The sequence below is a fragment of the Equus quagga genome, chromosome 10 (assembly GCF_021613505.1).
Source record: "Equus quagga isolate Etosha38 chromosome 10, UCLA_HA_Equagga_1.0, whole genome shotgun sequence".
NCBI lineage: Eukaryota > Metazoa > Chordata > Mammalia > Perissodactyla > Equidae > Equus > Equus quagga.
In genome coordinates this window covers 103,666,665-103,691,131 of record NC_060276.1, presented here as the reverse complement: position 1 = coordinate 103,691,131, position 24,467 = coordinate 103,666,665, and the positions used below count along the sequence as shown (strand labels likewise).

At 39.4% G+C, this 24,467-nt stretch overlaps 1 protein-coding gene across 3 annotated transcripts in view; it reads left to right on the top strand.

Moving 5' to 3' along the window:
• The window catches only part of PDK3 (pyruvate dehydrogenase kinase 3), a 61,656-nt gene extending 41,268 nt beyond the window's left edge, over positions 1 to 20,388 (top strand). For 2 of the 3 annotated variants that reach the window (XM_046673080.1, XM_046673082.1), the window contains 7 exons: positions 777 to 854; positions 8,821 to 8,897; positions 10,174 to 10,275; positions 10,680 to 10,790; positions 13,592 to 13,705; positions 14,883 to 15,022; positions 19,229 to 20,388. In XM_046673080.1, coding sequence (XP_046529036.1) covers positions 777 to 854; positions 8,821 to 8,897; positions 10,174 to 10,275; positions 10,680 to 10,790; positions 13,592 to 13,705; positions 14,883 to 15,022; positions 19,229 to 19,259 — 653 coding nt within the window. In that variant the 3' untranslated portion in view covers positions 19,260 to 20,388. The remainder of the gene's footprint in view (positions 1 to 776; positions 855 to 8,820; positions 8,898 to 10,173; positions 10,276 to 10,679; positions 10,791 to 13,591; positions 13,706 to 14,882; positions 15,023 to 19,228) is intronic. The other variant, XM_046673081.1, reaches the window with a different exon arrangement.
• The last annotated feature ends 4,079 nt before the right edge of the window (positions 20,389 to 24,467 follow it).

Genomic DNA, 24,467 nt, shown 5'->3' with positions numbered 1-24,467 from the left:
ACCCTTCCTCAGATTGCTTACAGTTTAGGAGCAAAGGCACGCGTGCAGTACATAATAACGCCGTTTGCTTTCTGACTGTGTTCCCCACCTTTTGGGATGTAACCTCCTGAATTCCCTCTGCCAGCTGTCTCTGTAATGGCCCTGACCTTCTTACCCTGTGTCTTTCTTTTTTCCTTTCCAAAGCAAACTGTTGCTTCTCAGGCGCTAATAAATATCAGGCCCAACCTGTTACCTTCAACTAACTTAAAGGACTTTTTAAATCAATAGTAACATCTCCAGTACCTTAATTGTATGGCTCATGGGAACCTATTCATTCAGCAAATACTTATTGATGTTTCATTTACAAATCATTGGCAAATCTTAAGACTGTTGGCATTATTATCTTTTTTAATTAACGACAAATATCTTTTTGGTACAGTTTAGTCAGGCGGCATGGTGTTTGGAAGTATAGTCTTCAGCTTATAGCTTTTCATGAAAAATGCATTTAGGAATATTTAAAAGTTAAACAAATGTGTACTTAGTGTACAGCTGGCCATATTGTCATTAGTGCACTCTTGATGTCATCGTGGTCATTAAAACTTAAAGAGAAATTTCGGTTCAGTTATAGTAATTCTCTTGTAACCTAAAAAGGCTATTTTTTTTTAAAAGGCAGTAGTGGATTAATTCGGAATCCATCAGGTTAGAAATTGTCTGTGTTTGTTTCCTCTGTTAAGTCGGTCCATCTCTCTGCGCCTGCGTTCTGCTTGCCCCAGCTGAAGGTTTGTCTGTCTTTGCAGATGCGTATGAGACCGCCAAGATGCTGTGCGAGCAGTACTACCTGGTGGCTCCAGAGCTGGAAGTTGAGGAATTTAACGGTAAAAGAAAAGTAATGTTAACCTTACATGCAAAGAAGTAAACTAAAATTCGGCTTATACCTGAGCTGTATTTCAGTGAGATCCTAAAATTATGCTGCTTTTTCATCTTTTACGTCTTTTTCAAGCCTTTTCTAAATCTTTGGTAAGCTAGGTATATTATTGTAAGGAGCTTTTTTTACAGGAATGTGGAATATATTAGAAATCAGAGTTCTTGGAACAGAAGTCATCAAGGTAGAAAACGCACAAAGATATAAATAGACAGTTCTCAAAATAACAAACACAGTCAATAAAAATGTGGAAAAGTGTTTAACTGTACTACTCAAAAGGAGTACAGACAAAAACACAGAAAAATGCCGTTTTTGTCTTTGAAAATGGCAACCATTAAAATATTTTAATTCTTTGAATTGGTGCCCAGGAAAATACTCTCTCCCCAACACTTATACATTTCTTTTTTTTTTTAATTTAAAGATTTTTTTTCCTTTTTCTCCGCAAAGCCCCCCAGTACATAGTTGTATATTCTTCGTTGTGGGTCCTTCTAGTTGTGGCATGTGGGACGCTGCCTCAGCGTGGTTTGATGAGCAGTGCCATGTCTGCGCCCAGGATCCGAACCAACAAAACAAAACACTGGGCCACCTGCAGCAGAGCGCGTGAACTTTACCACTGGGCCAGCCTCCAACACTTACACATTTCTGATGTAGGTTTAAATTGATGCAGCCTTTCCAAAAAAGTGCTAACAATGTTCTTTCTCTTTGGCCCAGTAAATTAAATTAATAGTGGTCATATTCTTTGGTTTAGTAAATTAAACTTCAGGAAATAAGAAAATAGAGACGTGCACAGATGTATGTATAAGAATGATGAGCACAGTGGTTTTCTTATAGAGAAAAATTAGAAAACAACCCAAGTTTTCCCTAATAGAGGATTTGTTAAATTGTGGTATACCCATAAGATAGAATACTATGCAGCCATTCACACTAATGCTTTAAAAGAATATTTAATGTGGGGGAAAAGTTGAGTTTTTTTAACACAGGCTATAAAATTTTGTAATAATGTGGGGGCCGGCCCGGTGGCGTAGTGATTGGGTTCCTGTGCTCTGCTTCAGCGGCCCAGGGTTTGCAGGTTTGGGTCCCCAGTGTGGACCTGGCGCCGTTTGTCAGGCCCCGCTTTGGCAGCGTCCCACATAGAATGGAGGAAGATTAGCACAGATGTTAGCTCAGCGGCAATCTTCCTCAAGCAAAAAGAGGAAGATTGGTGACACGTGTTGGCTCAGGGCCAATCTTCTTCAACCCCTGCGCCCCCAAAAAATGTTTGTCATAGTGCAAGTTCATTGGAAAGTATGTTGAAGCATTTATACCACCAAAATAGAAATAACAGCTCTCTGGATATTGGGGTTACAGCTGATTTTTATATTATTCATATGATTCTATATTTGTTACTTTTTTTTAATTTGTAAGATGCAAAAGACACATGCTCACTGTAAAAGTGCAGAAATATAGAGTAAAAAGTGAAAGGCCCCACTGCTCTCTCAGGCCCACACGGATCTGTTTTTATGTAAATGAGGTTGAAACTAAACATGATCTATAACTTGTGTTTTTCACCTCACCTTGAAGATCTTTGCATGTAGTAATGTCATTTAGAGATTATCCACAGTGTAGATTACCATAATTTATTTTTATATTATTCCATATTTATTATATTTTTACCATATATTAATTTATATTATATTTATTCCATACTTAGGTTATTAATTTTTATTAATCATTTCCCATTCGGTGGACATTTAGCATTTATGATTTTCCATATTCCATGTAATGAGCAGTGAAGGGGGGTTTGTGTGTGTGTGTGTGTTTGTGTGTTTGCGTGTTTGGAGGGTGGGAAATTGTGAAGGTGTGGAAGTATTTCTGTAGGTTAGATTCCTAGAAGTGGAATGAGTGGACCTTAGATTACGGGCATTTACATTAAAGATAAACCAAATTGCCTCTCAAAAGTATTCCAAAAATATATTTCTCTTATAATAAGATCAAAGTGTGGAAAGACTTCAGGCTGCTGTTGTAGGACAATGACCCTACGTTCTACTGAAAGGTATGGAATCAAAGCTGCTTTCAAAGTCTACTGGGTTCTCTAGGAAGAGTTGTACCCCTATTGAATAAATACGCTACCAGTGCCTGTAGGACTTTGCTTGAGTATTCCTGAGTAGAAGCATCTTAATATTCTCTCTGTTTTTTCCTACTGGCTAGGCGAGGCCTGACCTCACTGTCCAGGTTTCTTTTGTCAAACATGGAGCTTGAATGCACAGGTAGTAACCACTTGCTCTTTTGCTTGAGTGGCAGCGTCACTTACTCTGGAGGCCAGAGCAGTGAGCCTGTTCTTGCTGACTCCCAGGTGCCATCTTTTTTTCTGAATGTTTGATTTTTTTCTTTCCTAATGTAGACCCCTAAGAAAGTAATAAATGGGATTGTGTAGAACATGCTGTGTAAACACCATCAGTATTTACCGGTCATCACCAGAATTCTGAATATTGGGGGCCAGCTATAGTCAACCTTCTTTATTATCCTTTCTGTAACGCATTTAAGAGAGACATTAGAAATAACAGAATTTTATCTTCCTTATGTCTGGTTTCAAATATTTCTGACTAGCGCCCTGTGGCAACCCATGTGGGTTTCTCCAAAGACAAGTCGCCACATCATCATTCTTGTTCTCATTTCAGCATTCTCATTCTCTTGAGAAATCAGTTGCCAAAACATTAAGTAAATAAACATTTTTACTTTACCTTTTTTACATCCATAGTAAGGCAGCATGGCTTAGGGAAAAGATGTGAGCTTTGTAGCTCGCCAGGCGGTGGAAATCCAGATTCTGACACTTAGGAGACGTGGGCCTTAGACAAGTCACTTCTCCTCTGACGCTCTGCTTCCTCATCTGTAAGCTCACCTACTGGGGCGATAAAAGGGATGTTTCTAGGGCTTCAATTATAGCCCTGGGCATATACTAGATATTTAATAAAGGATGGCTACTGGAAGTCAGGGTCGACTTGGGAAAGATTAGACTTATGGTCACCACTTGCATGTTCTCATATTTCTAGATTAGTCTTTCCTGTGAAGAGGTTGATTCATAACTTTGGGTTTGGTGGGAAACATAAAATTTTCAATTCATTCAATGTCTATTTTGTTATAAGAGGGTTCATAGAAAAGGCGCATGTCTATCCTGGGATCTTTGACCTCTGGTTTTCCCACATTGGATACTGTTGTGGATATTTTCAGTCAAGTGGTTCTATACATCAGTCAAAAAGCCATTACTGGTAGCTCTGTTAACAGTGTAGAGATTAATTTTTTAGTAATGATAATAGCCAACATTTATTGACTGCTTACTATGTGGCAGGCTCTGTGTAAACTAGTTTATCACTATTATCTCATTTAATCCTTATATTAACCCCGTGAGATATGTACTGTGTCCATTTCAGAAATGGAACACCAAGGCCCAGGTGGGTTAAATACCTATTACTGTATCTATTAAATACGAGTCAGGAATTGAGCCCAGTGTGACTTTGAACCACACTACATACTTGTCGACGAAAATAATCCATAACCAATCTATAAATGAAAATTTGGGTGAGTTTATTCTGAGCTTAAATCTGAGGATTATAACCCGGGAGAGTCTTTCCACAAAGGAACAGAGCACTCCAAAGAAGTGGGGGTATAAGGGTGGTTATATACCCTCAAAGAGGATGTTTCACATAGGATTGAAATGTCCCTTTTACAATAGTCGCGAGACTGCTCTGTGGGCACAGCGATTGATGGAAATAGCAGGTAGGTCTTCTGTCTCTGTGAACACAGCAGGGTGGCAGTCTGTTGTCTCCAGCTGGGTGGTCACAGGTGAGCTGGGAGGTGAGTGCAGCAATCAGTTCCTAGCCTAAGGAAAAATGCTTATCCCTAAGGAAATGCTAATGTGGGGGAAAGTTGCACCTTTATCTCAAGGGCCTTTGTTCTGGCCATAGGAAATGTCTAAGTAGATATGCAATGCGTGCTCAATAGCCACAGTCAGGCCCTTTTGAAAAAAAAAAAGTCTGGCCGAATTAGGTTTATACCAAATGGCTTCCTCATATACTCCAATATATCCTATTGCTTGCCATTTTTATTTGTCATACTGTTTTTAATAGCTTTGTACATGGACTTTGGGAATTAGTTAACCATCTCTAAGTGCCTAGCTACTTTTTCTCTTAAATGCATTTTTTCTGCTTAGCTTCCAGTTTCTTTTTCATTCTTATAGGAGAACTATCTGAAAATAAAATGCTTTATATTCTATGTAGAATTCTGTTGGTATTTCTTAAATGTCATGTCAACTAATGGTATTTGGAGCAACGACTGTGCAAAATAGAGACTTTATTATTTCTTGAGTCTTGAACATAAAAAACCTGGACTGTTTTTTCCATTGCCTTTTAAAGATGTGCCATTAGATAGAAAATGCGTATTCCATTTGCGTCTTATTTTAGAAAGTCAACACACATCTCTATTAAGGGTCGACTACATAAAAGCCACTGGACTCAGGATTAGGGAAGAGTCGCGGACAAAAACACTTGACATGGTGTTTAAAGGAAGGAAAAACACCTAAACTATAAGGTTCCCAAAGAAAAGTACAAGTAATTGAGCAACCCTTCAGATGGCTCCTAGAGAATGTTGGTTAAACTGAAAAAACAAAATAAACTATCCAAGGGATTTTAACTTCCCTGAGATTTGGAGTGAAATGTTAAGTTCACAAGGCTGTTTATATAACTTATCATGCCTTTTGGTACAAGATAAACTAAGCATTCAGTGTGCTCCTGGGCTCCATTAAAATGACAATAAAGGAATACAAAGAAAAACTGCAAAGAAACTAGGGCTCCTCAGTGGACCACTGGTCCCACCTCCTGCCAGAGGGTAACCAGATGGAAGTATGCTGGTTAATGGGACAGAGAGGAAGAAGCCACAAAAGAGGAGGCTGCAGCAGAGATGGCCCCCGTTTTGCCAGAGGTTATCCTGGAGGGACTCTGGAAGCAGAGCCGGGAGGTACAAAGGACTGGAATGGGAAGCCAAAAGGTAGAGGTTGATTGAAAGCTGGTTTAAGGTAGAGCGTGGATGGGTGATGGGGAGGAGCTTGACTCTGGCTGTGCTCTGCCTACAGATAGCCACAAGCGTTTTCCCCTGGGCAAAAATCAAAATCAGAATACTTTCTTCAAGAACAACCTAGGAGAGCCAGCCCTGATGGCCCAGTGGTTAAAGTTTGGCGCCTACCGCTTTGGCAGCCCCAGGTTCACTTCCCAGTCACCAGTCGCAGAACCAACCACCTGTCCGTTGCCCTGCTGTGGTGGCAGCTCACAATGAAGAACTAGAAGGACTTACAACTAGGATATACAGCCATGTACTGGGGCTTTGGGGAGAAAAAAAAGAGGGAGAATGGCAACAGATGTTAGCTCAGGGTAAATCATTTTGTGTGTGTGTGAGAGAGAGAGAGAGAGAGAGACTGGCCCTAAGCTAACATCTGTTGCCAGTTTTCCTCTTTTTGCTTGAGGAAGATTGTCACTGAGCTAACATCTGTGCCTGTCTTCCTCTATTTTATGTGGGATGCTGCCACAGCATGGCTTGACAAGTGGTGCTAGGTCTGCACCTGGGATCTGGACTCGTGAACCCTAGGCTGCTGAAGCAGAGCGCTAAACCACTACACTACCAGGCCAGCCCCTCAGGGTGAATCTTTAAAAAACAACCACTACCACCTGGGAAAAACTAGGGCCGTTCATGTGAGTGTTGATAGCCCAAAGTAAAGCTCTTCGTGGTCAGAGGCCAGCTTACTATCTGCTCATCCTAAAGCCAGTTGAAAGGTCCTACCAGGTCCACAGACCTCCAAGTCAGCCTTCTCACTCAAGGCAGAGCCCCATGGGGAAATGAACACCAACTACCACAAGTGATTAATTCAGTTCCTCATTCTTCAAGAAGAATATGACAGCCAAGGTGTGTCAGACCTCGGGTAAAAACCAGCAGCATGAACGAAAACCTGACTCACATTAAACTTATCAACTGCACTGTCGTGGCCAGAAGACCACTCACTCCCCCTTTCTAAATTCTGAGAGGAAATAATTTTGAACCCAGAACTCTGTACCTGGCCAAACCTTCAGTCAAGTGAATCAGAGGTATATGGATCGAGAAATGTATCTCCCATGCATACCTTTCTGCAGAGGTTACCTGACTGACTTGATGGTGTGTATAATAAAGATATAAGAAATAGTGAAGAACATTCTAGAACTTCAATCAAAAACACTTTGAGGATGATGGTTATGCAGCACATTTGGAAAGCAGTCGATTCTAATTTGACAAAATCTTAAAGAATAGAATGGATACCATGTAACAGAATAAGAAACTGGAAGATCTTAGTGATGTGGTGAGGAAAGCATGTGTTTTTGGTCCCATTACCCAAGAGGAAGAGTAGTTAGAAGCTCCAGGAAGTATATGAAACTGTATAAGAAAGATACAGTCCACATACCTGGTGACCTAAAAGGGGAAGCATGATTTTGAGCCATTGGAGAAGGATAAAGAGAATCCATTTTACCTTAAGACTGAGAACATTTTCCTTCAGGTGGCACATGAATCGTGTCTTTGGACTCATAGGGAAGGAAACGTTGCCCTGGCACACTGTTGTGGCCGCTCCACAATGATCAGTATTTACCAAGTTAGGATGTTACCAACACTATCGATTTTCAGTGTTTTAAAGAAGAACCGATAGGCGAAGCACAGAAGAGTTAATTAGGGTTACAGAACAGAACGTAAATATTATCAACCGAAAGACTAAAGCAGAAGTAGTTAAGGAGTGGCTGCCTCTGCATACCAACTGGGGAGCGAGATAGGAGAGGGTGGAGGAACCTTTACTTCTTTGTGAAAAAAATTTTAAGTCATTTGTATATACTACTTAAAAAATAACATCAAAGGCTTCGGGATTTCGAATCAAAAGCTCTGGGTTCAGGCTTCCATTTTCAGGCCTCTTCTGTTTTGGTGGGCAAGTCACATAGCCTCTGCAAAGCCTCTGTCATCACCCACAATAACGCCTCCCATCCCATGAGCCACACAGTATTGTCGTGAGGATTTCATTGGATAATGTATGTGCAAGCTCTGTAAACTGCTAAGAACCAAACGAATGTTCGCTCTACTTTATATTACTGTGAATTACTTGCTTGATTGGAAGAAGTAGTTAGGTTGAAGTTAGAACATGAGTGAGTATGTCTGTGCTCACATAGTTCAGTATGTTCATATAGTTTCAGTCTCTTAAGTGATTTGGGGTCACGAGGAGGAGGAAGGACTCAATTTTCCAGCATCTCCTCTATAGCCCACTCTGTTCTTAGTGCCTGACGTGGAATCAGTGTTTCTTATATTTTCCTCAAAACATCCCTGATGCCAGGAGAAAGGACTGTAGGTCTTGAGGGGGGGTTGTCTGCTAGCTGCTAGTAGAAAAGAGTTCTGTGACCCTTATTATTCTCTATAATATGCCTTGTTAGTCAAAATTTAACAGAATTTAACATTGCTGTTTAGTCAAATTCACCAAGAAGATGTGCCCTTTTCCTGTGTGGCTTCACATTCCCCCTGCTGACCACTGGCGGGGGTGGGTGTCCCCCAGTTTGAAAAACATGGAGCGATATTTGGATGACCTTATGTAATGCTCAGAACATCCTGACATAAGTGATAATATTCTGATTTAACTCGACTAAGTTTCAAAGAAATTGAGTAATTTGCCCGAGGTCACATAGCTGGTAAGTGAAGGAACTAGATTTCACCCCAAGTTTGCTGGACTTCAAACCTTATGCTTTTGCTCAGCCTGGCCTTTAGAGGTGGAAACCTAAATTAGCCTTTTGTAGACTCTCTTTTATGTACTTGGAAAATAGGATACAAACAACATTCTTGACTTTTTCCTAGTTTTGGTCCTTATTCATTGACGGTTTTGTCTCCGTTTTCAGCCAAAGCTCCAGACAAGCCTATCCAGGTCGTGTATGTGCCCTCCCATCTGTTTCACATGCTGTTTGAGTTGTTCAAGGTAAGTGGAATTTAAAAACAGGGAAAGGAGTCTTCATTTTAAATTACTGTGATTCAGGGCATAATGGATTCATTAGATTAGCATAAGAAAAAGGTTTTGCATAACCATTTTTAAAATTCTATTTCTGATATCCTGTGGGTTTTATAATTTGTACACTGTGAGGTGAAAAATTGCTGTGTACAGTATAGTTTTTGTGAATATTAGTACATATTGATTTTGAAGCTTAATTGTACTTTAGTGATTTGATGTAAAATCCATACTGTTTTTTCTTCACTTATGAGATTAGAGATGCTTTTTAGTTTCCCAACCTGGCAGAGGCTTTATTGGTGGTAGCTGGATCAAAATAAAAGCGTGTTTGTGCCTATTTGTGCCTCTGAACATTAACCGTGTTGATGCTTGAGTAGCTGTTGCAGTCCTGGGAGACGCTGTAACCCTTTTACATGTTTCAGTCAATCCAGAAGATCTGACAGAGGCAGGGGGAAGAGCTGGCCCAAAAAGGACCAAAAAAAAAGACTCTTTAGACTGTACAGCATGAGCTGTTGCTTTTGTTAACCAGTAGCTAATGGCCACAGTAACAGTGTTACAGGCACAAGGCATTCGAGCTAAAATTTCCTTTCTTCCAGTGTTTAAAAGCCGAAATTGAGCACCAGAAAAACCAGTTATGCTGGTTTGCTTCCAAAAATTATAACGTTACTGCTGTAACATTGGAGGTTGAGATGGGCATTCAGTTGCGAACCTTCTCCTCCACAGCTGTGGCTGTTTCAGAATTTCTTCTTAACTGACATTTCTTCACTGTTTTTTTCAGCCAAATGATTAATTTTTGTGGGAAGCATGAATCCTCTCAGGTTTTCCTCCTCCTTTAGAGGAAAGGTGCTCTGTAAATGCAGACTGATAAGTAGCATGTAAAGTGCATCACTGAGCCTCTGCGGCCGCGTTACACGTGAGAAAAACATTCCTCTTGGTTAAGAGCTGAATAAATACCCTAAAGCAAAAACAAAAAGAAAAAAAGAAGGAAGGAAAAAAAGCATTTAGTATGGCAGATGGAACTAAAAGTAGGTGAAAAGCAAAATAAAGCATCAGGAAATTTTGCCTTGATCTGAACACACATTTAGCTAAGTTCTTTAGAGGAAAAAAACATGCCATATAAATGCAACTATTATTTTTGCCCCACAAGAGAATTGTTGTGTATAAGTAATCTTGTGCTAATTTCTTTTTTGAAATTTTAAATTTTTTAAATTGAGTCAGCAGTATACTAAAAAACGTCTGATTATTTCAGAATTCAATGAGAGCAACAGTCGAACTATATGAAGATCGAAAAGAGGGCTACCCGTCCGTTAAAACCCTTGTTACTCTGGGTAAAGAAGACTTGTCCATTAAGGTAACTGCTTTATTTGCATGTAGCCTTTAATTATCAGTTAATTTAATAGTATCTAGACATTGAGGAATCAGAGGGAAGGGAAGCAAAGGGACATTTATTGCATGTCTTATTTGTAAGTACTACGTCAGATCCCTGGCTTAAGTTACCTCATTATACTTCATCAGAACCCCGTGTTTCGGGGAGCCGAACAGGATCGCAAAGCCAAGCCTGTTGGGTCCCACCACACTTCCCTGCCTTCTCTGTTGTACACTGTTCACAGGGAACCATGTTTCACTGGGGCTTCAGAGCCCTTGTATGTTGTAATCTGGTGTATACTTTATTTAAGGAACTTGTTGCCTCTTATAAGGATAGAGTGACTACTTCTTCTTTCTCTCTTTTTTTTTTTTGACATTTGTACCTTACAGATAAGTGACTTAGGTGGTGGGGTCCCACTTCGAAAAATAGATCGTCTTTTTAACTACATGTATTCGACTGCCCCTAGACCTAGCCTGGAGCCTACGAGAGCTGCCCCTTTGGTAAGCATCTTAACCTGCTGCTTAAGGAAAGACTGTTAACCCGAGAAGGGCCTCCGACAGAGCTGGCTGCCTCCCGGGCTTGTTGCACCAGCCTCCTTGAAGTCCAACGTTTCCCAAGTGCTTTGGAGGAGGGGGAGTTTTATGCTGCTGCTAGTTTCTTTGTGAATCCTTTGGACTTAGATTTCTTCTCTAATTTGTGTGCAAGGAACACTCAGAGCTGAGTGCCTCACTCCCAAATACAGAGAAGCAGCATTTGCCTGTGGTTAGACTGCTCCCAGAGCACCCTTTACTGCCTGGCCCTACCCTTGGAGCGTGCGCGCAGGAACAGCGCAGCGTGAACAGCTGCAGTGTGGTCCTGGGCTCTTCGGTGCTGCATACCATAGAGGCCCGAATCCCCCAGGGCCTTTGAACTTCCCCTGCCAAAGTTGTTTATATAATTAAAATGTCAAATTATGAACACATTAAACATTTTATATTAAATAACATAAGCAGGAAACATATAGGTGGCGCATGCATTTTCAGAGTCCTTTCTGACTCACTCTGGAAATAACCTTCAGCCCTTTTAAGGCAATGAGAAAAGCCTCTGGTTACCATGGCAGCGTTTAGATCCTGGGAGGGCCACACTTTCTTCCCCTGCTGAGTGTTTCTAATTGACAAACAACAATTGAACCCTTTGTCATTAAACACAGCAACACACCTATCAGTCTGCAGAATGGTTCAGGGTATAAATTAAGTTTCATTTTCAAGTCCTACCTGACTGATAAGCATGTAAGACTATATTTTATTTGTATGAATAAAATTCAGCCCTTTGCATCATTTATTCAAGACAGAGTTTGTTAACGCAGCATGTTGAAAACAGAGAGGAAGTCATTTGTATAGGATTGAAGAAAATTCGTGAAGGATCAATTTTGAAAAGCATTGCCTTGACCAGGCTGTGAGATCTACTTAAATAAATGTCAGAAGGAAAAAAAAAACACTCCAAGCAAATGTAGAGCCTTCCTCAGTTGTTTAAAAGGAACACGAATCATCTCTTCCAGGTCTCAAAATAGCTTCTTGAGGGTAGCTGTTATGTCTTAGTTCTTTTTAATGAAACTGATCAATTAGAGTAAGAGACCTTAAAAAATTGTCCAACCTCCCATTTTATAGATGAGAAAATAGGTTAGTACCTTGTCCAAGGTCACTGACCTCATTATGACGCAGTTGGCACTGGCTGTGTCTGTACTCCCTGCAGTGTAGCATGTGGCCTCACCTTTTGAAGAAATGCTTCCACTAGCATCTCTCCCAGTTAGTAAACTGTCCTAGAAAACAGTTTCCTCACCAAACTCCTTACTTACTACGTTACAGCTCCGTGCCTGACACATGCATTTCTTCTCCGGAAGTGTTCTCCAGTTCTCCTATTGATCCCTTGACACCCTGGGAAAACTTTGCTGAACCTCATCGCATCCGAGTTACAGGCCCCTCCTCTGTGTTCCGCAGGACTCTCAGCTCACCTGTCTCCTCACACTCATGACTACATTGGGCTCAGGCCTTCTCGGTTGTTCCTGGTGTGCCTGAGGGCAGGCTCTGGGCCTTGCTGGAATGTAGGAAGCAGATTCCCTGGGCCTCTTCCTGGAGTATGCTGGTTTCCTTGCTGTGGTGACCTCAGTCACCATTGTGGATATCTTGTCTTCACTACCGGCCATATTCCGCCAATTATAAAGCACTTAAATGACAGTGCGCTCTGTCACACCCAGCCCTGTGAGTTAGGCCCTACCCTGAGGAAGGACTCTAGGAAAGGTGTTAGACAATGGTAGAAATCCATGTAACTTGGTAAAATTGCTACTCTATAGTAGCCATAATTACAGCTTCCATTTATTTCATTTTCCTGTGTCTTAGGCTCTGTGCCAAGGCTTTACATGTACTATTATGTCGTTTAATCTTTATAGCCGCTCTGAGGTCAGCTTTTTATTACATTTTCCGATGAGAAAACAGTCTCGGAGAGGTTCAGTAAACTGCTCAGAGTTGTGCAAAATGTGGATTTCAACTCATCTATCTGAGCCTAAAGCCTGTGCAGCCTCTAGTCTGTGAGAGCATTTCCCCACTGCCACCTTTGTTAACCTTGTCAGTGGATTTAATCAGAGAGGCCCAAGCTTGCAGTCCAGCATCTTCCCTGTCACCCCAGAGTTATTGAAATTAGTCTCTATTGTTCTTACTGTTCTTGTCAATATCTGTCTTTTTTTTCCCCAACAACCTGTTAGTGACAGGGTTCTATGACACAGAGATACAGGAGGGTACTGGAATTGTTTTCTTGTCTCTTAAAATATGTGGACTACCATGTATCAAAATACTGTGGCATTCTCAGAATCGTAGGGAGTAGCCTTTCAGGAGTTTTTTTTCCAGTGTGTTAGCCATGGGCCTGGTAGATTTGAACTCCTGCCCTGTCGATTCAATTTTCACTTCAAAGAGCAAGGAAATCTGATAATGAAACTTTGGAATGATGTGGTTTAATTTTGTTACCAGGTCAAATTCCACTTGATTTAGGATTTGCTTTAAAACTGCCAGAAGTTTGCTTAAAATACTAAAAAAAAATTAGTCAAAAATTGGAATTTTGCTGTTATTTTCCAAACATATGAAAAGTGGTTTTGAAGGTTAAAATAGATTGTTTGCCATAGATGAGCATATACATCATTTAAAGGTTGGATTGATAATTTATTTACTTTAAATCTGAACCAAGAATTTATTTTAATCTTCTGAATAGTCCTCATACCAATCATGTTAGCGTTTGTGCCTGTCTCAGTGTATTAATTTTCTTTTCTCAATAGGCTGGATTTGGTTATGGTTTGCCAATTTCTCGTCTGTATGCTAGATATTTTCAAGGAGATCTAAAACTCTATTCCATGGAAGGAGTGGGTACTGATGCTGTTATTTATTTGAAGGTACTACATTTTATTTCTATTATATGAAGGCATCTTTACTTTTTAAAGCTATAAGTTCTAATAACTAATGGAGAAGAGCACTGTATCATCTCTTACATTCAGCTCAGATTTACTTCAATTTTACATGAAAACCAATTATGTCCTACTCTTGGTTTTATGCTCAGATATAGCAAAATATGAAACATGGAGATGTAAAAATTAAAATACTGATTTTAAAACCATAATTCTAAATTGTGATTTTTTTAAAAATTGCATATCCATTGAAAGGACTAGTCTAAAAGGAGACAGATTTTCATAAACTGAAGTCTTTTAGTCTTTTTCTTTAAAAACTTACTAGCTTTCCCAGAGTTATAAGAATTCAGTAATCATCATATGGTTATATAAGAGGCTGATCTAATAACAAAATTCTCTTACACAGGTTTTCTCATTCATTGATGTTGTCAGACTTATGTGTTTCTAAACTCTAGAATATTTGGAGTATATTTTGAATAGGTAATATAGGAAAGAGTATAAAATTTAAAAGCTGCAAAAGGGAACACTAAATCTCTCCCACCAGTGGCCCTGAGCCGCCTGGTGCTCTTTCCCAGAGGTAACCATGGGTACCACTTCTTTGTGAATCCTCCTAGAGTTGATTCTGTGTTAATAAACATAGAGGGGGGAAAAATCTAAATTTTTTTCACCCAAATAATTATTTCAGCACTTTACTTTTTTTTTTTTGCTTTCTAATATATCCTGGAGACCTTTCCATATCAGGAAAAATATGATTTCCATATCATATAGAACTGGCTCATTCTTTTTAATAGCTGCATAATGTGTTACATGTTATAACACATACGTGTAATGTGTTATACCATAATTTAACCAGTTATTTGGAGTGTTTATCTTACATGCCAGTGCATCTAATGATGTGATGTTTGAGATCACTTTATGGGCTTATGTTTATCTGGTCATATGTATTTCACAACTGGTTTTGAATGAGTGAATGTTTTTATTCCTTTAAAGAAGCTTTAATTTCATCCTGGCCAGTCTAAATAAACTACTAAAATGTAACTTTAATATAACTCCAAAAATATGTATTAAAGTTTCTACTATTTTAAATAGTAATATTTGGGTTCATATTTCACGTGAGAAAAATGACACTGTGGACCTTTGGTGCGTATTCTTGTTTTTTCATTAGGCTCTTTCAAGTGAATCATTTGAGAGACTTCCGGTTTTTAATAAGTCCGCATGGCGCCATTACAAGACCACACCTGAAGCCGACGATTGGAGCAATCCCAGCAGAGAACCCAGAGATGCTTCAAAATATAAGGCGAAACAGTAATTTACCACTTTGCTTTCTATTATAAAGTGTCTGATTTTTCCCCAGAATGTACCAGCCAGACGATTGGTACTTTCAGCCAAATCTTCTTTGTGGGTTTTTCACTGGAAAAGTGAAGTGATCCCTAAAGAAAAAGGTTGGCGCAGCTTTTTCACCCCAGACAGGAAGGAGAGCAAAAATTGGGTAGCCAGAGTCGCCATTCCAATAGAGGCCCTGATATTCTAGGAGTCCTTGCCCTGCGGAGTATTAACAGCAGTGAGCAGGGCTAATCCTGCCATGAATATTATTTAAAAGGTAATTAAGTTTGCAGTTTGTCATCATCCATAGAGATTAGCAGAAGAATATTTAGAGGAAGGCTGTGGGTGGGTTATAACAAAGTTATAATTATCAATCAAGATAAACAAAATATGGTTTATCCATACAACAGAATATTATTCAGCCTTTAAAAGGAATAAAGTTTGACACATGCTGCAACATGGATGAACCTTGAAGTCATTGTGCTGAGTGAAACAAACCAGAGCCGAAAGGACAAATACTGCATGATTCCACTTATATGTGATACCTAGAAAAGTCAAACTCGGAAAGACAGAAAGTAGAATGATGGTTGCCGGAGGCTGGGGGGCAGGGGGAATGGGAAGTTAGTGTTTATGGGGACAGAGTTTCAGTTGGGGAAGATGAAAAGGTCCTGAAGATGGATGATGATGATGTTTGCAAAACACTGTGAATGTACTTAATGCCACTGAAATGTACACTTAAAAATAACCGTTTTTTATCATCTTAACCAGCTGGTAAATTTTATGTGTAGTTTACCACAATAAAAAAATGAAAGAGAAAAATGATCAACCACGGAATAATGAGTTTCACTCTTTTATGGTAATAAGAACAATAATCCAATTTTTGGCTTACGGTTTTTTTTTTCTTCTGACTACCCTTAAGCTCCAACTCTACTAGCAACAGTAAGGGTTCTATTTGTTTAATTTAAAGTAACTTTTTATTAATAGAAAAAGAGGATATGCACATTGTAAAAAAATTTAAAGATGTAAATAAGCAAAAAAAGAAAAGAGAAACCACTGTATTTCCACAACCCAGAGCTGATCAGTCTTAGAGCTTTGTGTATGTTCTTTCAGCTGTTTTGCTATCTGTATATATATATATGTATTTTTCCCAGAATGAGATCATACTATTCATACTATTTTACAACCTTGTTTTATTTCATTTAACCATCTCCACCTTTCCATGTCAATAAGTTTTCATCATGAAAATTCCCCTGATTTGTCCAAACCTGGATCGATGCTGGGACCACATAGCACATCTGAGTAGATCTCAAGTTGTTTTTCATCTAGAACAGTTTTTTGTTATTGAGAGACCATGCCAGTTATCCTGCAAAAATGTCCCACCTTGATTTGTTTGGTTTTTTCTTTGAAATGTCATTTAGCTTGTCTCCCATTCCCTGTGTTTCCTGTAAACTGGAAATTCATCTAAAGGCTCAATGGAGCATCTTGCGCTAGAATACTTCGTAAGGGCTATTGCGGAATTGCACTGTGAGGCCCATAATATTTGGTTGACCCACCGTTAGTGATGTTAAGATTGACCGTAGTTCAATCAATGATGGCTGTCTGATTCCTCCATGATACAGTTATTTTCCCCTTCTCTGCTGGAAGGTATTCTCTGTGGTGTTATTTTGGCACTATGCAACCATCACCTAATGGTTTTTAACGCCAATTGATAATTTTGGCCTGAATCAGTGGTTTCATTAACGTTTATAAAATGATGTTTTTTTAAAAAATATCATTCCTTTGACAATTATTAGCTGACATTCTCCTATAAAGTTCTTCCTCATCAACTAAGGCCATTTAGGTACCTTTAGAAGTACAGTTCCTCCTGGCTAGGCAGGATAAGTGTTTGAATCTTTCCCTTTAATTACCAATTGTCAAGTTAAGAGGTTGAGTTAAAAGCCACCTTAAATGATGACAATTGAGTTTCTGGCTTTCTCTTTTTTGAGTATTATTATAGATATTATAGATTTTTATTGCTTTGATATGTTTCAATCAGTACTTATATATATGCACGCACACATATATACATATGCGTATGCGTATACATATATATAAAGTACACAGATCTTAAGTTTTATAGCTTGAGGAATTTTTATATCTATACTTCTAGTACCCGAAAAGGCCTCTTTCCAGTCAAACTCTTCTCCCTTCCCAGTTTCCACCATGGAACCATTATTCTGACTCTATCAATATATATCAATATATCTGACTCTATCTTTCTTTTTTTAAGATTGGCCCTGACCTAACATCTGTTGCCAATCTTCCTCTCCTTTTTTTTTCTCCCCCAAGCCCCAGTACATAGTTCTATATCCTAGTTGTAGGTCATTCTAGTTCTTCTATGTGGGACACCACCACAGCATGGCCTGATGAGCAGTGCTAGGTCCATGCCCAGGATCTGAACTGGCAAACCCTGAGCCGCTGAAGCGGAGCGTGCGAACTTGACCACTATGCCACCGGGCCAGCCCCTCTATCACTTCTTGAACTTAAAAGGAATGTATAGAGTGTACTCTTTTTGTGTCTGGCTTTTTGTCAGGTTCATCCATGTTACTGCATGTAGCTGCCATCTTTTCGATGCTTAAATTGGCATGCCTTTGGCCAATGGGAGCTATTTCAGGCTGGATCCTCTGTGTTCCATTGATAAAATCCCATTAATCTTTGAAAGCTTCCTTGCTTTCTGGCCCAAGATGATGTCCTAGGCTCATCTTATAACTTCCCTGCCTCCATCCTAGAATCAGCCATTTTCCTCAAGGAGTCCTGTCTACTTTTAATGGGTATTAGAGACCCTAATCTAGGAGTTGAGAGTGCACATCGTACTTTTTCTAGGTCCCTTTTCTGGACACAGCTATAAAATATATATATCTTTTCTTTAAATCATAAGTTCATATTGATATTTTTTATTCGATTTTAACACTGCAATGTTTCTCCCTAATATATTTTAATTGTGTGTATTTCTCCTTACCCTGAAAACCTTGATTCTTAACATAATATAACAGAAAGCTATTGCTATGCAATATAGTTTATATAGCTTTGAAACTTGGTACCATTATAGGGGCATTGTTCTTTTCTGATGAATGGTATAAAGGGTAGCTATACTGATGTTTATTTTTTTCTATGGAAATGTTGTGATGGACCTCTGTGCAATATTGCTGGACTGGTCAGTCATCTCAAACAATGAAATTTACAGGAGTTTGGTGTGTGCATGTGAGTGCAAATGTATACATGGGTGTGCGTGCATGCATGTGTGCACACGTGCACGCACACAGCCATCCTCAGCCAAGATTAAGCTGAATCAGCTTGAAACACCTGGATCAATTTCCCTTGATTGCATTTTCAGCCTGTATGTAAGTAGCATGTTGGGCATCAATGTGACCAATTAATTCAAACTGTTGCTTTGACAGGAGGAATTATTTAGGTAGTACAGAAGCGGTCTTTGTAAATAATAAAGTCCATTCAGATTATAAAAAGATGGCTTTAATTGAATATTATTTTAAAGGCAATTTTAAAACTCCAAATAGTTTAGCAGGTTGTATACTAATTAAAGTATGTCTTAATTTGTAATATTATTATTAGACCAAACACATTTTAGCTGAAAGCACTCTTTAAAATCCTAAAGTGGTTAGCCTGATGATTGAAATTGTTAAATTATACAAATAGACTAATTGGTGGTGATCTTGGGGAAGTATTTAGTAGGTATGGTAAATTCATTAGGTGAATGAGAAATTCTAAGAAAATTTATTCTCGAATCAGGTTTTTAATAAGCTTTATTGAGAGATAATTCACATACCATAAAATTCACCCTTTGAAAGTATACAATTCAGTGGTTTTTATAATATTCACAGAGTTGTGTGACCCTCACTACTATTTAATTTTAGAACATTTTCACCACCCCAAAAAGAAACCTCGCGCCCATTAGCAGTCATTCCTCATTTCTAATCAGATTTTTAACTGAGAGTAAAGAACTATTTTAAAGTAGATATAAGTAATTAAATGGTAAGTCTTTTTCTGAGGTAACCATAGAAAATAATTGAGAAATAAAGCAAGAGTTTTTGAATTATCACTATAACTAAATGCTCTGAGTTAGTCTTGGTTAAAATAGAGAAGGTTGTACTCATAAACTCATTCTGGATATTCCCGTTATTTTCTTTGTAGGGACAAGATCAAGACTAATAGAACTTTCTAGAGAACTGAATGCTTCAATCCTCTCTCTGAAGAAAGATTGTCTTCCACAAGTCAACAAAAGAGAACTCCTTTCCTCCACCAACTCTGAGCGTGGCACCATAGTCATTCCAGTGCTTGAAAGTGCATTTTCTCCACACAAACTGGACCTCTTCCACAGAAACCTTCCTGTAGCTACTCCAGATCTTCCACTAAAGTAGTAACTTGAGTCATTTTTCATAGTATGTTGCCGTGATTTGGTTGGCGCCTGTTGTGAGAGAGCACAGAGCCTCGTTAGCGCTCTCGTGTACTCATACCTCTCTCCTCATCATCATAGAATCGAGTGTCTACAACCTCCCCAGGATTCTAAGCTCCCTCCTCATTCCAGACACAGCAGATCTCTACTGTTGCTCTTTGTGACCAAATACCATGTTTGTCCTAAACCACCGACTAAGGCCTGGGGAATCAGGAAGTTGAAGACATCAGCTCAGCGTATGTTGATAATTCAGTCCCAGGGCCCTTCCTGTCCCATATGCATCCCTCTTTACTCTCTGATTTAGACTTTTGCCTTCTTCCATCCGATCGTACTCTCATTGTGAGGTGTGGGTGCTTTCGCGTTAGATCTTACTCTTTGATGCATTGATTTTATTTTAAAATTAGTTTGTACACTTTCATTCTGCCGATTAAAGCGTTCCAAAAGTTGTCTTGGAATTTTTCACTTAACTGCTTGGTTTCAAAGATCTTAAGTGAAAAACTACCTTCTGGTCATTATCAGGTTTGTAAAGAGTGGGAAATGGAGTTTTTATGCTTATGTAAAAATGTTACTGTACCTTTGTTGTTATGTTTCTTTGTAGTTTTCTAAAGAATTGGAAATCCCTGTGTGATGCACTTTACTAGCTGTAAGATAGAATATTAAAGGGAAAAATTCTTTCTAGTTTATTTTGATAAATGCCTAGGTCTTCATAATTTTCATTTTCATGAATTTTAGCCAGTTTTGGAATTGTTGCTCTGATTTTCACAGTCCTTTTCTTTTTTGCTCAAAGTTGGAATTGGCAGAGGACTTGGGGTGAGGAAAGAGGAACCGTGTTATATTTACCCTTAGAAATGGAAGCTATCTGAGAGTCCAGATTAAAACCCGCATTTTTACAGCTCTACAGGGTGTGTTTCTCTTCACTATAATTTTTCATGTATACTTTGACTTCAGCCCCTTTCAACGTCTGTATAAATGTTTCCATCCAATTTTCAAGTATAGAGTCTGCTGATTTAAAAGTTGTGGCTTCAGACTTGTAAAGTAGTCCTCCATTAGTCATACAACAGTATTAATGAAGTTGTCCCCACTGCTGTCACAGTGGGGACTTTTCCCCTGGGAGGAGTGGTGCTCTGACCAGCTACACGTGAGTTGATGGCAGCTTTGTTTTCTTAGTTCCACTCAATCTCATTCTTTCATTTTATTACGTAACCAGCTCATGGTCGTTCCCTTCATCTTTAGGAAGATCTCATCTCTTCCACCCTTAGAAGGATCTCATTAGGGAACTCATAATCAGTCAGGTGAAAGAAAGACCGATGTACTTCCAAGATACGGGTGACAAGATGGTCCATTTGGAGGCCTGGTTTTTGAGGACTGAGTCCGTGTCTTGGGGATGGGGCTATTCCATATGGTTATTTCCTTGTGGTGTGAAAGATGTAAAAATAACAGCCCTTTACATTTAAAGACCCCAGCTTCCTTATAAACGTTAGATAGTACCTTGGTATCTTACTAGGCCTCCATTTCCAACCACAGCCCTTTACACTTTCCAAGGTGATACACTGTAGGGGGAAGGAGGCAACAGATTCAGGAGTGTTCTCTCCTGCCTTGTTCTGGCATTGTTTTACTGTGTGGTTGAGCAACGCCCATTGATGGTTATGCCTTCACAATAAGCTCCATATAAAGATTAAAGATGGAAAAGATGGCTTGGAAAAATCTATCGTATTCCTTCCTTTACAGGTCTTTTTCAAAAGTAAAGATTTCTTTCAGTGTTTCAATGACTTAATTGGTAGTCCTCTACTAATATACTTTCTGGCTTACTCATATCCACCTGACTCCAGTACAGTCTCATCTCTCCTGTGTTTGTTTTCTACATTAAGAATTTAACTTTGCTCCCAAAGCAGCCATCAGAAGAGTTTCAGGAACATCTTGCATTCTCATAGTTTAGTGGCCCCAGGGATTCATTTATCTTTTTTGTCAGCTCTCCATGATTCTCTGAACTTAGGTATATCCCTCTGGCTGTTTGCTGGGTTTTATCTCTAAGCGAATGGTCAAATTTCTACATATAAGTTGTAATATAAATAGACACTGGCCCTTTTTCAGCTAAATCCGTTTAGTTCACCCAATTCCTCTGTTTCTCTCTCATTTACTTGATTTCAAGTATTTGGGAACAGTATCTACCATTTGAAATAGTGCTTGGCACATAGTAGGTGAATACAACTAATATGTAATACATACTAGTTGAATCAATGAATGGAAATTGACAGACATTTACCTTGGGTGGTGGGCAAAATCTTTCTAAGTGCTTAAACTATCTTGCTTTCCAAATTAAAAATAATTCAGGTCAGGAGCTGTTGAAGTACTGAATTTCCTTTTTATAGGGCTAAGAGATGACTTTAGAATGTAGAGAAATGAAAGGAAGGAGGTAGAGATGGATCCACAGGAGCCGTCTGATCCTTTCTTTGTCTCCGAATATCTGATTTTGGCTCCTTCACATAGTGGGTTCTTTCCATCCAATCAAGTGACATGGTTTTACAGCCTTGCTTATAGATTCCAGAGAACTTTCACATACAGCATCCCATTCGATCCTTACAGTGTCATGAGGTGGACCATGCACGCATTATCTTGGGTTTTCATATGAGTTCCAAAGCAGTTGAGTGGTTTGCCAAGGTGGCATGGTAAGTGAATGGAAGAACCAAAGTGAGTAGTTTTTGTTCCTAGGCCTGTGCTCTCAACGATGCGCCAGGTAATTAGCATTATCTCTTTTGAGGAATTTCTTGGGTATATTAACCCTCAAGGGTAAACCAAAATTTTTCTACACTGCAGGAGAATTCCATTCAGGAGAGGTTTTCTTTTGTGTGTTTTCATTTTGGCATAGTTAGAGGAGACAATCGAATGGATTTGGCAGCTTTTACCTAGAAAGACAGGCAACTTAAAGTGTAAAGCTGGGATAATTACTAGAGTTATTTAGACTTAATTCTGTGTTTGAATGAACTCAGCGCTCACTGCCAGCCCTTTCATACAAAGACTCCACTTGTGAGAGTTGATGCTTTTATCTTTTGGTGGACTGGATTACAGCTTCAGTTGGATTTTCATGCATATTTAAAGATGTATTTCTATTGCCATTCCTTATAAACAGTAACTTGGCTGGCTATCAGATTCTTGGATCACATCCTTTTTCCCTTGATTCTTTGGAGACATCACTTCATTGTTTTCTAGTGTCTGGTGAAGCTGAGGGCTGCATCCAGACAGATTTTTCTTCCCCTCTTGTAGATGACCTGCTTGTTTGCCCTGGGTACTTGTGATTTCCTGCTGATCCTTGATAAAGAGCTTCATTCGAGTATATCTGAGTTGACAGTTGTCTGTTGGCTTTTTCTGGTATACAGTGACATTAGGTGTTGACATTCGGACCTTGCTGCATTTCTTATTGCTTTATTTGTTCTCTTCTTCGACAGTTTGTCCCTGTACAGCTCTCTCTAATCTGTCCTTCACATTTATCTTTCCTTCGATCACTGTGGTCTCCTTGTCTGTCTTCCTGCTGTGTGATTTCTCTCTCAGGGCTTATCCTCCCATTTCACTGACTTGGTGTTCTGTCGTGTTGATTTTAGGCCTGGATGCTGGCAATGTGGCTTTCACTTATGTTATAGTTTCTTTTCTATCTCTTTCTTTCCTCAGCTCTGCCAGCTTTTTCTCTCGTCGTGTTGTCCTCTTTGGTTCCTTATTTTGTTTCTTGGAAGGCTGAACTGTGTTGTCTATGATTTTCCTGGTTCCTGAAATTGTTCTGTTTTCAGAGTGTATTTATCTGTCTTTTGCTTCTTCCATTCTTTTTCTTCTACGTCGTTTTGCTTTTTTATTGCACAAGTACCGTGATGGCTGTTTCTGCTTCTTATTTGCCTTTGCATGGGACCCGTTCTCTCTGCCCAAGAAGAGTGTGGATAAATCCCCCTTGACGACTCCTTTTTCAAATGAGAAGCGTTTGATTGATGACCTTAGTACTTGAACTGTAAGGCTAGACATGGATGGGTTGTAAAGGTGGAGGCTGTTTTTGTTTTCCATTCTGCTATCTGGAGACGGGGGAATAAGGAGTGAAGCAAAGCCTCCTTGGGACATGTTGTCTCTGAGCGTCTTCCATGGACACTATTGAATCCTCTGCCCTGGGGTGGCTGGGTCCCACTGAGGGGGAGGGATTCCCCTTGAGTTTCCCCATTTCTACAAGGCAGCGCCCTAGCAGGAGTGTGGTGGGTTCCTACTTCCGCTGTGCTGGGTTATATGTCATCAGCGTCTGTGTGATTGGCTCCTAAGTTACTCTTTTTCTCCTCTGCACACAAATGGTGCACCTGAGATCTCAACCTCCCCTCCTGGGTTTGTTTCTGGAAACGTGCGCACGCAGTGTGCCCTCAGCTTCTCCTGACTGCCGCCAGTCCTTGTTTCTCCAAGTTAAGAAATGATTGCTAGAGTCCTTTGGAACCTTCTTGTGAACTGCCTAGCAACTGTGGCCTTCTTGGCAAATGCGAGAATCCTCTGTTGATTAGTCCTCAGCTTTGTCGTATCTGTCAGACACCTTCCCTGGAGTCCTTGGTATGGGTGGTGGCTTTTATTAGTCATTATGACAGCTGCTGTTCAGTTTTGGGGATGTGTGTACTGAAGGGGCAGGAGCACTTATTTAAACATGCATTTATTCTGCCATCTTTCTCAGTGGTCCAGATGCTTAAACATTGACTTTGAAGATAATGTCCTTCATAATCATAATCTATATGTTAGTAAACAGAAGGAACCAATATCGCTAGCAGGAAAGAACCACTAATAACTTAATCAATACAGGATTCTTGTTTATTGTTCTTTGTGGAAAGGTAACTTTTAACTCAGGTTCCTGCGCCATTGATTAGAGACATCCGTACCTTCTGGTTTGAAAATAGGGCACGCATGATATTTTAATGAACTTAAGAAGTTATCAGCCGTTGACAATTACTTATTACTTAATTAAATATG